Source organism: Dama dama, chromosome 6 (genome assembly GCF_033118175.1).
Source record: "Dama dama isolate Ldn47 chromosome 6, ASM3311817v1, whole genome shotgun sequence".
In the NCBI taxonomy this organism is placed as follows: domain Eukaryota; kingdom Metazoa; phylum Chordata; class Mammalia; order Artiodactyla; family Cervidae; genus Dama; species Dama dama.
This window is the reverse complement of record NC_083686.1, coordinates 29,955,446-29,969,065: the sequence shown is the minus strand read 5'-3', so window position 1 is coordinate 29,969,065 and position 13,620 is coordinate 29,955,446. Positions and strand designations below refer to the sequence as shown.

The 13,620-nt window shown below is 37.3% G+C and overlaps 1 protein-coding gene and 1 non-coding gene across 5 annotated transcripts in view; both read left to right on the top strand.

The window, feature by feature from the left end:
* The window catches only part of RUFY3 (RUN and FYVE domain containing 3), an 87,730-nt gene that overhangs the window by 58,683 nt on the left and 15,427 nt on the right, over nt 1-13,620 (top strand). For all 4 annotated transcript variants that reach the window (XM_061145822.1, XM_061145823.1, XM_061145824.1 and 1 more), the window contains exons 5-10: nt 2,346-2,469; nt 3,545-3,606; nt 4,801-4,866; nt 6,781-6,850; nt 9,759-9,851; nt 11,521-11,604. In XM_061145822.1, coding sequence (XP_061001805.1) covers nt 2,346-2,469; nt 3,545-3,606; nt 4,801-4,866; nt 6,781-6,850; nt 9,759-9,851; nt 11,521-11,604 — 499 coding nt within the window. The remainder of the gene's footprint in view (nt 1-2,345; nt 2,470-3,544; nt 3,607-4,800; nt 4,867-6,780; nt 6,851-9,758; nt 9,852-11,520; nt 11,605-13,620) is intronic.
* LOC133058945 (U6 spliceosomal RNA) lies at nt 11,891-11,997 on the top strand. Its single transcript, XR_009693453.1, has one exon. It is a non-coding gene; the product is annotated as a U6 spliceosomal RNA (small nuclear RNA).

Below are 13,620 nucleotides of genomic sequence, written 5' to 3'. Positions count from 1 at the left end.
GCTCCTCTGACCATGGGATTTTCCAGGCAAGGATACTGGAATAGGTTGCCATTTCCTTCTCCAGAGGATCTTCCCAACCCAAGGATCGAACCCAGGTCTCCTGCACTGCAGGCAGATTCTTTCTGACTGAGCTACGAGGGAGGATACAGGGGAGTGTTTTCAATCAAAATTATTTGAATCAAAATTATTGATTCAAACTGAGGTCCAAAGAATTTTATCTTTATCCACAGAGCACCAGAGTTAAATGGGTTCAGTCTTATAAACTAGACAGAACATTTTCAATCACTTTGACTCAGCACTTTCACACCCTGGGTATGTCTTAAGAGAAATGCATGTGTATATGTACCAAAAAACCATGTGCAGTTGTGTTCATAAAAGTACTGTAGACTGTACAACCGAAAGAGCAAATAAAATGGATCCACCGTGTTTATTCCTACCATGGAATACTGTCCAGCATTGGAAGCAAATGAACTACCATTGCATACAACAATATGTACGAATCTCACATGTAAAGCACAAGGGAAGCCAGACAAAGGAAAATGTGTACTGTATGGTTTTGGGGAGAGAATAAAGCATTAAAGAACCTTGTTCATTCCAATTCTTCTCAATTTCCTTCACAGGCTATTAATATGTGTGCAGTTGTCGAGAGAGATGGTAATTTGCAGATTATTCATGTGCTGCTTTTGAAGTGTTTTACCATTTGTTAATGTTTTTAATAGAGAATCAAAAAGAAAAGAGAAACTCACATCAATGAATGTATTATTACTAATCATTGAAGTTGACCATGAACAGTCAGTCCCAAATGACTTTGTTGAAAACAAGTAGATTGCAGTGATGTTTCAGTTATGATGTCAAATTGGTTGAAATGAATATTTCAAGTCATTTCATGTTTATTGATAATTTGGGTACATCATGAAAGAATATTTAATTATCCAGGGGTCTTCTAGAATTTTTAATCCATTCAGAATCATTCAAGTACTTTATTTCTCTTTTACTTTTTTATTTCAAAGTCATTTTCAGCACATTATGCCTGGCCTGTGGAATTAGTTGTGGGAACAGGCCAAAACTAGCCTAACTGTTGATTAGAGAGAGTTGGCTAAGGAAAAGGGAGTTTTGGCTGAACATACTTATACGACAGTCACACAGTGGAATGGTATAAAGCCAGTATAAATGAAACTGCAGAAAATTCTCTATTGAAATAGAAAGATACTCACAGCATTGTTAAGCCAAAAAGAAATTCACGATACTTTAATGGTATAATGCCCTTTTAGTATCCCTCAAAAATAAGTATATGTCTCCATAAATGATCTGAAATGTTACATATCAAGGTCTTAACAGGTCATTGGTGGGTAGAATTACAGAATTTCTTGTATACCTCTTTTTTTGTGCTGCCTTTTTTTTTTTTTTTTTTGGTAATGAAAATTGATTTTATTAAATAAAAGATAACAAGCATTTTAAATCATCCTCAACCTATTATGCATGCTTGTTAGGCAACTTCTGCTAATTAGCCAAAGGCGAAAGAATGTAACTAGTTTGACAGTTCACATTTTTTAAATGTTTATTCACTATGTTAAAGGAATGTGGTACTTAAATAGAATTTAAAATAAAGCAGATCGAGGTGGAAGGGATAATTAGGAGCTTGGGATTGACTTATACAAACTATTACATATAAATAGATAACATGGACCTGATGTATAGCACAGCGAACTCTACTCAATACTTTTTAATCACCTGTATGGTAGAAGAATCTGAAAAAGAATGGATATATGTATGGGGGTGTGTGTTAGTCACTCAGTTGTGTCCGACTCTGCGACCCCATAGACTGTAGCCCGCCAGGCTCCTTTGTCCGTGGGACTCTCCAGGCAAGAATACTGGAGTCGGTTGCCATTTCTGTATTACTAAATCACTTTGTTGTATATCTGAATAACATGATATTGTAAATCAACTATACTTCAATATAAAATAAAAATTAAAATATGTATATTTAATAAAGTAAAAACTAAAGCTGATCAAATAAAAAAAACAGTTTTTAAAAACAAACTTAACAGGTGTTTTTAGATGCATGAAAGATTGAAAAATTATCCCCTGGTGCTTTGCAGATATAAGTATGTGGGAAAAGCATGAATACACACTTCAGTGAAAACACTGTTCTGATCACTTTTCTTTCAGCTGGACTATTTTCTAGAGTCTGTTCATGTACCTGTTATCTAAAATAAAGTATCCAAGTAATATCATAGGTGACCATATTTAACCACAAGACAAATGCTTTACTCCTTGTCTCATGATTACATCACTGGATTCTTGAGGTTTTATTACATAGAGCATTCCTTGGATTTCTCTTGCAGTGAATTCTATGAACCCAATGCCCTCATGATGGAAGAAGAAGGAGCTATAATTGCTGGTCTGTTGGTGGGCCTGAATGTCATCGATGCCAATTTCTGTATGAAGGGAGAAGATTTGGACTCTCAGGTATGAGAGAGATACTCGGTGGCCTAGGGTGTCACTCTGAGTTATCTCAGAATTTGGATTGATCAGATTATACCAACCAAATTAGCAGAAATTCTGAGTCATAAATAGAATTTTCTTTACTTTTGATGTGAATATAAAAAATTATACATAATGAGTATTTTTCAAATTCTTATCTTAACAGTGATTGCCATTAAAAATATTTTGCACAGGTTAAAAAAAAAATATATATATATAGAGAGAGAGAGAGAGGGAGGGAGGGAGAGTGCTATGTGGTTCAATGGCAAACATACACACACACACTTATAGACCAAAATATATACACAGGAATTTAATAGTAGAATATTTGAAAAAAGCAAAAGAGAAAAAAATGTTAAACCATAATGAATTTATTTATTTAACATTCAATAAACCTTAAATTTGGGCTTCCCAGGTGGCTTAGTGGTAAAGAACCTGCTTGCCAAGCAGGAGATTCGGGTTCGATTCCTGGGTCAGGAACTGTTAACTGTAACTGGTGGGTTATAGTTCATGGGGTCACAAAAGAGCTGGACATCGCTTAATAACTGTAGTCCACAAGGCTCCTCCGTCCATGGGATTCTCCAGGCGAGAATACTGGAGTGGGCTGCAATTTCCTTTTCCGGGGGATCTTCCCGACCCAGGGATCGAACCCAGGTCTCCTGCGTTGCCAGCGGACTCTTTACTGACTGAGCCACCAGGGAAGCCAGACAAAACCTTAAAGTGTTCTGTTGACTTGCTTAGTCACATCCTACTGACTTAATCTTGAGCTTTATAACGCTTGTCATTTCTTGATTATAAAAAGCATTAAGTTTTTTTTTTAAATTTCCTAGTAATTGTCGTGATTGTAATACTGTCTTTCAATGCCTAGAAACAGACATTGTGTTTGTTATTGTCATTCGGTTGCTAAGTCATGTCTGACTCTTTGCAACCCCATAGACTACAGTATGCCAGGCTCCCCGGTCTTTCACTATCTCCCAGAGTTTGCACAAATTCATGTGTTATGGTTTGGTAAAAGTATCTAATTTTATATTATATTAAATTCTGAAAATTCTCTCTGTAGGTTGGAGTTATAGATTTTTCAATGTATCTCAAGGATGGGAACAGCAGTAAAGGTAGTGAAGGGTACGTGCAAAGAAAATTTGTTTTCTTTTTTTCTTCGATGTTGTTTGATAGTATTTAAAGTTTGCAACAGTACTGCTTTAACAGATTTGCTGAAATTCTTTCTGATGATATATCTCTAATAAGTCTTGTAAAAAAATATCTATTGTGTCTGCTAAACCCTAAAAGGGATTCAGTGGGTTTTCCTGGTATGTGGTTGAGGGGCAAATAAAATAAAAAGTTTTATAAAGGGAATCTAATGCTCCATCTCTCAATAGTGTTTGAAAACATGGTCTTCTTAACCAGAAGAACTGCATCCTCAGTTTGCTTAAAATTTGCCCTCTGACATGAGCATTATGGGATTATGTAAAGTGTCAACGTTATGGGGAGCAGAGTATATGGGAACTCAGCACTACTTTTACAACTTCTATAAATCTAAAATGATTTTAAAATTGAAAGCTTTTAAAATATTCATATGGTACCTTGCAAATTAGTAATCACAAGCTTACCCTTTACCATTATAAATGTGGCAGGTGAAAGCATAATTAGCCTGAAGTGTTTAACCTTAGGCATTGAACTAGGTTATATTGCTTGTCCTTTAAGTAGTCCTAGAGGTATGTGGCCTTGAAGTTTTCTTTCAGTTGAAAAGTCTGTCTGTTTAACTTTTGTCTGTTCTAGATTAGCTGTTCCCAGAAGTGAACCTCCTTTTTCCACGCTTAATTTTCTCATGTAATAGTAAACATTTGATCTTTGTGAAAGCCCTTTAAACCATTCATTGTGAAACCAAATAGCATTTAAAGGCAAATATATTGCCTTTGAGAACAATTATTATTTCACCCAAATAAGCTTAATTCAATTCCTGTGATAAATGGAAAATTGTTCTTATGAATAATACTAGCAAAGCAGAAAAAAAAATCTTCGAATTGCAAGAAGATAATTTTTTTTTCTTTAAATGCCTCTAACAGATTATACATTATACCTGTAACCTAAGTTATTAAGGTGTGTAAGCCCTCAGAAGGGCTTTATGAATATGCTGGGAAGGTCTTCACAGTTGGGGCTCTTGTGTGGAGGAAGTTCTAATCAGGTCTGTCTTCTGGTTCACTGTGTCTGAGCCATAATTTCCTTCCTCTATTTTATGAAAATATTGGAAGTGTGGGGCATCTTGGCACTTCTAATGTTATTTACTTTTTCTCTATTTTTTATCTTTTTTCCCTTCAGAGATGGCCAGATTACTGCAATTCTGGATCAGAAGAACTATGTAGAAGAACTCAACAGACACCTGAAGTAAAGAATAATGCTATTACTTTCTGGGGATTTTGGTGTGGGGGAAGGGAAGGATAAACTGATGATGAGCAGTTAGGATAAATTCAGACAATACTCAACAAATATATATATAGAATTACTGCTAGCACAGCTCTGAGCCTAGGCACTGGATATGTGGCATTTACCTGTTTTGGTGGGCTTTAATGAAAGGCAATATAAAATTAGTATTAATTAGAGCTTTAGTAATTATGTAAACATACTCAGTGAAGAACTCTTAAATTTGTGCCATAGACACTTGAAATTGGAGGTCTTGATTCAGTAGATCCAGTCATGTATTTTAGTACTATGTCTTAGGTGAAGCACTCACCGCTGTAATACCTTTAGATTAATGATATCTCATTGGTCCCTTACATTTTTCATATAGCAGATCAATAGTATTAATTTACCCTCTTTTCAACATCACTACCATTAATTTACCAAGTACTCACCAAGTATTTTTCATGACCAGAACATAAAATGATCTCTCCTCTCCTGAGAAGAGCTGTCCAGAATTTATTGGTATTCTCAAGTACATTGACAGTCTAAAAACTGTTGAATAATTCAGAAGAATTAATATGTCCCATTTAATTATCTTATTTATAGTTCTCTTATGAAAGATAATCATTTTAATTTAAGTAAGACCTAAAATGTGATTACACCAGTATCAGTATAAATTATAGTCTTGGTTCCATCTAGAAAGCTCAAAAACAATTTACGTACATTTCTTCTGGGGACCAGGTACTAATAATGAACTAACAGCGAACTGTGGAGATATTAGCTTAGCAAAGATACGGTTACAGTTGACAATGAATGTACTGTGCTCTGCTTAGTCACTCAGTCGTGTCCAACTCTTTGTGACCTCATGGACTGTAGCCCTTCAGGCTCCTCTGTCCATGGCGGTTCTCCAGGCAAGAATACTGGAGTGGGTTGCCACGCCCTCCTCCAGGGGATCTTCCCAACCCAGGGATCGAACCCAGTTCTCCAGCGTTGCAGGTGGATTCCTTACCATCTGGACCACCAGGGAAGCCTAAGAATACTGGAGTGGGTGGCCTAGCCCTTCTCTCTTCCCGACCTAGGAATCAAACCATGGTCTCCTGCAGTGCAGGCAGATTCTTTATCAGCTGAGCTACCAAGGAAACCCCTGAATTATAAATATGACAGTATTATTTATTCTTTCAGTGCTTCTGTTTCTTTGTCTATAGTTGGAGGGGCCTAGCACATGGGGTTGTTGAAAGGAATAAATGAAATAGTGCAAGTAAAAGCATTTAGAAGAGTGTTTGGTGTGTGTCAAGCACATCATAATTCATGTAGCCTTATATTATTGTTAAATAAGTAAACCTTGAAGTACAGTGTAGTGCATGAACTTTTTAATTTCTTCAACAAATGCTAGTTAAGGAATTTCTCTGGCCGTCCAGAGGTTAAGACTCTGTGTTTCCATTGCAGGGGTTGAGGGTTCAGTCCCTGGTTGGTGAATTGAGACCCCATGCCCCATGACCCCCACAAAAAGCCTTTGGGTGTGTTCATTTTGATCTTGGGGCTGAGGCTAATTATAGACTGAGAATAAGCCGTAATTGACTCACTCACAGAGAAGTAACCTCTCAGGGGCCAAGTACTTTTGGCTGGATGGTTAATATGAACAAAATCTGAATAAACAGTACTTTTCTTCCAAGGGCCTGGGGAGGCGGGGGTGGACACAAACTTTAGTGCCAAGAATGTAGCACTAGAATGTAAGGTAAGACACCCATCACCTTGTAAGCTGTCTTAGAGCCTGTAAGCCTGCTGAGAATTGTAGACAGTAAACAATGAATGATAAGTATGATGGGTGTTTTGAAAGAAAGTATAGGATATTTTTCTGCATCTCAAAAGAGACTGTTCATTTTTTTCTTCTCTTTGTAGTGCTACTGTAAACAACCTTCAGGCAAAAGTGGATGCACTAGAAAAATCCAACACTAAACTGACAGAGGAGGTAAGTGTTCTAGAAATTGCTCGATTGACTTAATACAGTTTAGTAAAATGCATTAGTGGAAATAGTTTCTCTGGAGTCTCAGAAATATAGGACTTGATTTTTCAGATAATATCTACCCTAGGACTCCTTGTTCTGGCCAAGAGTGGCCAGCTGGCTTATCTCAGGTATATCAGTTATCCAGTTGGACTATGTAGGGTAGAACCTGGGTTGATCATATATTTTGCTTTCTTGTGTGAATGTTTTGTCTGGTCTAGCCTAGAGTTAATGTTTAGTAAGATAATGTGTTCATCATTTATTTATTCATTGAACATTTCAGGTACTATGTATGTGCCAGAGCTAGACAGACTCACATCTGCCAGGCATTGATTTATGTGTGCTGGATTGGCAAGTTCCCCCTTCATAGGTTTTATTTTCTCCTTGGGGTGATAGGGTGATGAGGCGGATAACATAAAGAACACTGGTCAGAAGACCAGTAATTCCTGCTTACATGTCATGCTTTAACATGTCATGTGCTCCTGAGCAAGTAAGTCACTTGACCTTCAAGAGACCCAGTTCCTTCTCTGGCAAAGTAGAGTGTTTCCCCTTTTAGCCTCACAATTACCCTGAAGATCAGATAAGAATACGTACATGAAAACTTTTAGAAAAGTCCCTAAAATAAGAATTAAAATATAATATCATAGTTTACTTCTGATTAATATTTTTTCCCTAGCTTACCAACAATATATTTTTTTCTTAAATAGCATTAGATGTTTCTATGAGAAACCTTAAATAAAATTTTTCAGATGACAAAGACTTTGTCTTCTCTTTTTCGACTTATAACTATCCTATAGTGAAATAAAGTTGGTTAAAAACAACAACATAGATGGACCTGGAGGCTATTATGCTTGCTAAAATAAGTATGAGAAAGACAAATACTGTATGTTATCGAAATGTGGGATGTAGAATCTAAAACTTGAATCAAAAAAATTGAATATAAAACAAAACAGACTCAGAGATAATAGAGAACTTGCTAGTGGTAAACAGTGGGGAGAGGGTAAGATAGGGGTGGAAAATTAAGAGGTACAACTATTATGTATAAAATAAATAAACTACAAGGATATATTATATAGTAAAGGGACTATGGCTTCCCGAGTGGCTCAGTTGGTAAAGAATCTGCGTGCAATGCAGGAGACCCAGGTTCGATTCCTGGGTCAGGAAGATCCCCTGGAGAAGGAAATGGCAACCCACTCCAGTACTCTTACCTGGAGGATTCTGTGGGCAGAGGAGCCAGGACAGTTGCAGTCCATGGTATCACAAAGAGTTGGCCACAACTGTGCGACTAACTTTCACTTTCAGAGGGAATATAGCCAATATTTTATCATTTTAAGTTTATAATATATAAAAGTATATAATCTATTGTATATACAAAAATATAACCTATAAAAATATTGAATCACCATGTTATCCCCCTGATAACCAATATAATGTTGTAAATCAGCTATACTTCAAAAAAGAATTTGGTCTTAAAAAAGCAAGTTAGGGACTTCGCTAATGGTCCAGTGGTTAAGACTCCCGAGTTTCCACCGCAGGATGTGTGGGTCCTGGTTGGGAAACTAAGATTCCACATGCTGTGCGGCATGGCCAATAAATAAATAACTGAAGTAAAAATAGAAAAGTAAGTTAAGACATGCCATCTAATCAGATTTTTTTTCAGAACTAACATTTTCACTGTTATAACTTTAAAACACCTCCCTTATTGCTCAGTTCTGTGGACCTTATGTTTGGACATAGATTCTTAAATTATATTAAAACTTTAGTTTATGGACACGATCCGTAGAATTTCATCCCACAAGGCTTTCGAAACATTCTGCACAGAAATTTTCTACTGTGATTCTGCTGCTGGTATGTTGGGGCGATGTGGCGTAGCAGCTAAGCGTGCTCTCCACAGTGATGCTGTCTGGGTTCTTGTCCCTGATCTGGTGCTTGGTAGCTCTCTGATCTGGGGCCAGTTACTTAAGCATCTGTTCTTTGGTTTACTTATCTGCAAAATGGGGCCAAGAATGATAATAAAGTTTTTGTGTGCATTAAATGATGTTAATACATAAGGGCCTGGATAGTGGGCTTCCCTGGTGCCTCAGATGGTAAAGAATCTGCCTGCAATGCAGGAAGACCTAGATTCGATCCCTGGGTCAGGAAGGTCCCCTGGAGAAGAAGGGAATGGCCACCTACTCCAGTATTCTTGGGGTTTCCCTGGTGGCTTAGAGAAGCCTGATGGACTCAGTCCATGGGGTTGCAAAGTCGGACACGGCTGAGACTAGAGATCAGTGCCTGACACATCCATCATATGCACCCAGCAAATAAAATCGTTAATTTTATTTCCTAAGTCATGGGACTTGTCTTCTTGGGCTAAATTTATTTTACCAGCAATATTAATCATGGGCAAGCACTGCCCATGATTTGTCCATGCCACAGGGCATTTGGGCTCTTAGTTCCCTGACCAGGGATCAAACCCGCCCGCCCCTGCATTGAAAGGGAACAGAGCCTTCACACCACTGGACCACCAAGAAAGTCCCTAAAACAGGTCTTAAGGATGATGTGTAAGATGGGTCCCAAAGCATGAGGTGACCTCGCAAACATTTTAGAAATAGGTTTCATAGCTAAATATAATTATGAGTTATCCATGGGGACACCCTTGAGGTAAATGATCATAACTTAACATTTTGTCACTGGAAAAAAAAAAGTTTTTACAAAAAAACAGTGATAGGAAATATTTGTCTTTCAAGATAGCTCTCCTAAGTTTTTGTGGGGTTATAGATAGTTTTCTTTCCTTCTAGAATACCTAAGCCTGAAAGGCATGTCCTTGCAGATCATGAATGGTATTATTCTGTGTTTAATAAAAGAAAGATTATTTTCAAAATTTTATCAACAGCTTGCAGTTGCAAACAACAGAATTATCACCTTGCAAGAAGAAATGGAACGAGTTAAAGAGGAAAGCTCCTACATATTGGAATCTAATCGGAAGGTGAGAGCCTGTTACTGTGTTAACGTGGGGGTGGGGGTGGGTGGGGTGGCACCCTCCAGAGGACTGCTTGGAAGCAGCGAGTATTTGCATATGTTAAGTGTTCCCAGAATACTTAATGATGAAGGTTATGGGAGGTTGATGCCCTCCTCCTATTGACACTTCTTGGCTTCACCATCATGTATATCTGTTTAGAGACTTCAAGAAACAGTCTAATTCAATGTTTTTTTTAAAATATACATTATTACATTTTATATACACTATATACATTTTTATATAATGATTTGTACTATTTTTAGAAATAACGGTACTGTTTTATCGGAAGTATATCTCTGATATCACTGGGAAAGAGTTCCCATATAAATGAATTTTCTAGATAACTCAGTCCCTTTTATATATGTCTCAACATATTTTGCAAACTTTTTGTGTATTGCACAGTTCTAAGCCTCCTTAAGTAGAGGATATAATTTACTCCTTGTAGCCCTTTATGGTGACTGAAGATCATAGTTATCAACATTGGTGATTCTGTACTATGTTATAATGGTGCTGCTCAAGGGGGCTATTGAAACTCAAAGAGCTTCTAGACCCTATACTTAAAATATTCCCAGATTCCCATTTTTTTTTTTTTTTTTTGCCTTTTATTTCACTGGCATCTTTTACTTCTTACTGCTGTTAGAATTATTCTTTCTGGAAATGTCTCCCTACTCCTTAGCCTCATGTTTCTAACCTACTGTGACCTAGGAATCCAGAAATCCAGTTTTTTAAGTTGTTCTTGAAGAGTAAGTACCTAGGCTCTGAGTGGGGACCAACATGAATAAAAAGAAAGTGAAGTTGCTCAGTCATGTCCAACTCTTTGCGACACCATGAACTGTAGCCTGCCAGGCTCCTCTGTCCATGAGATTTTCCAGGCAAGAGTGCTGGAGTAGGTTGCCATTTCCTTCTCCAGAGGATCTTCCTGACTCAGGGATTAACCTGGGTCTACCCGCATTATAGGCAGATGCTTTACTGTCTGAGCCACCAGGGAAAGTTTGACTTTAATGCATGGATTTTGTAAAACAAAACAAAACAAAACTGTGACTGCTCAGAATTTTCTCATGAACTGTTCATTTCCCTGGTGGCTCAGCTGGTAAAGAATCTGCCTGCAATGCAGGATACCTGAGTTTGATCCCTGGGTTGGGAAGATCCCTTGGAGAAGGGAATGGCTACCCACTCCAGTATTCTGGCCTGGAAAATTCCATGGACCGTATAGTCCATGGGGTCACCAAGAGTCACACGACTGAGTGACTTTCACTTTCCTTCATCTCTCACTCTTATCTCTGTGTCTGGGTGGAGATACCAGATGTGAGATCTTTGGAGGAGGACTGTGTAAGTGTTTGAAACTTTGGCCCAATTTATAGTTTACAGTGAATGCTATTTTGTTTCTTAGAGGCTGATATTTTAAGACTTCTACCATTTGGTTTGGTGAGCTGCAAGGACTTGAAACAAAATGGCAAAAAATTCCCAGTTCAGCTTAGAATATTCATGGAACCTCTGCAGTTTCTTTGATGTCTTCGTTCACTGTCGTATATGCTTTGGTGTGATCATTTTCCTTACTGAATTGCAGTGCTAGTGTCCGGTAACTGTTGGATTCTTTAAATCCTCAGATATGTACTGTTTTACTTACCTTTTCAAGGGTCCTAAGCCAGACCGAACTTCAGAAGGGCAAGCTCTGAGTGAAGCCAGGAAGCACTTAAAGGAAGAGACACAACTACGACTGGTAAACTTTGCTTTTGTCCTCACGGTCCAGCGACATGTTAAAACACCCCGTTTAGGGGTTTCATCTCAGATCAAGGGAATATCAGTAGTAGTCTGACAAATTTTATGGATCCTGTGCATTTTTTTCTCATTCTTTCAACCCATATTCCCTACAGTGTTTCCTCAGTCCTTTTTCTGAGTATTCTCAACAGCCAATGGAATTTTGCCAAATCTTCATTTTTAATTTATTTTTGCTTTTATAGTTTGTGTTGCAAAAACGCTAGGTATACTTTTTAAACCACATGATCATGCTCGCTTCGGCAGCACATATACTAAAATTGGAATGATACAGAGAAGATTAGCATGGCCCCTGCGCAAGGATGACACGCAAGTTCGTGAAGCGTTCCATATTAAAAAATAAATAAATAAATAAACCACACGATCTCTCTTACTACCTCAGTCCTCAGCCCTGCAAAGACATGTCTCCTCGGATAGGTCAGCTCCTCTTCTCCTTACTGAGAGTCATCAACGTAGACTTGTCCTCTTTTACTTTTAGTTGTTATTTTATGAATTTATTCTTGTTTTTCTATTTTCTATTCTACATAAATAGAAAAATTTGACATCAGTATTAGTCTTAAGATATTCATAGAAATTTATATGTATACATATATAAGAATGTATAATAAGGACTGAAATACTTCTGCAATAGACTTTATCCAATTATTACTATAATAATAAACCTGTCTTCCCAGGTGGCTCAGTGGTGAAGAATCCTCCTGCCAATGCAGGAGACATGAGTTTGATCCCTGGGTTGGGAAGATCCCCTGGAGAAGGAAATGGCAACCCAGTCCAGTATTCTTGCTGTTGTTACTTTAGCAATGTTATTTTAGCATCCTTGAAATAATTATTTTCCTTCTATATGTTTGTAGATTCAGTCTCAAAATACTTTCCATAAGGAAGGTCCTAGAAATAATGTATGTCAGTGTTCTAAGAAACAGTTTGAGTTGCCTTCTGTCATGTTTACCATGTACAGAGGAGTGCCTCAGTTAATGAGCAAATGGAAAAAAATTTTCCACATTCCCATACCACATTATGATAAATGTTTGTTAACAGACAAGGAAACCAAGCAAGTAGTCAAGGTTCTAGATGTGCCCTGGGCACAGCGTGGATGCAGAAGAACCTCAGGACTTTGTATCTGTGATCATCCAAATAACACTGCAGTAATAACAGGCCTCATGTTAAGTGAATATAAAAGTTCAGTTAGCCACTATATTTACTTATTTTAATAATAATAATCAAGGTTTATTTGACTTTGTTGTATGCTGAGAACTTCATGTAAACATACATGCATCTTTTTCATCTAATATTTTTAAAATTTCAAGATAATAGAAGTAAATGAGCACAAATTTATTGTATCACTTTCCTTTCAGGACACCGAAATAGTTCCCACTTACCTAAGGGTCAAGTCCAAATTGCTGTTTGTACTTTTAGGGACCTGTGTATCACCTTCATTTTCATTCTAATAGTCATTGGACGTTGAATTCATTTCTCTTAGTTTCATGAAGTCTTCTCTTTTTATTCATCCAGCCATACTGACCTCCTTTCTCAATTAGAGCATATATACAAAAAGCAGTGTATCAGTGATTCAGTACAGAGCTCTGTGTTCAGCCTATTTTTATGTTTGAGTTAGCTGCTATATTTAAAATAGATAACCAACAAGGACCTACTGTAAAACACAGGAAATGCTGCTTAATCTGTAAAAATGGAAAAAGAATTTGAAAAAGAATAGATCCATGTACATGTATAAGTGAGTCCCTTTGCTATACACCTGAAACTGACACATTGTTAATCAACTATGCTCTGATATAAAATAAAATAAAAAAATTCAGCCATATTGACAGTTCCCAGTAACGGAGATGTTACCTTGAGGAGGACCCAAAGTATCTTTCTGGTTCCTTGGGATCTTGAAAATGTCAACAACCTCCGAACTAAAGAGAATTCCAGATGCTTAATTTTGTGCTGGCTTCTGTAATACTTC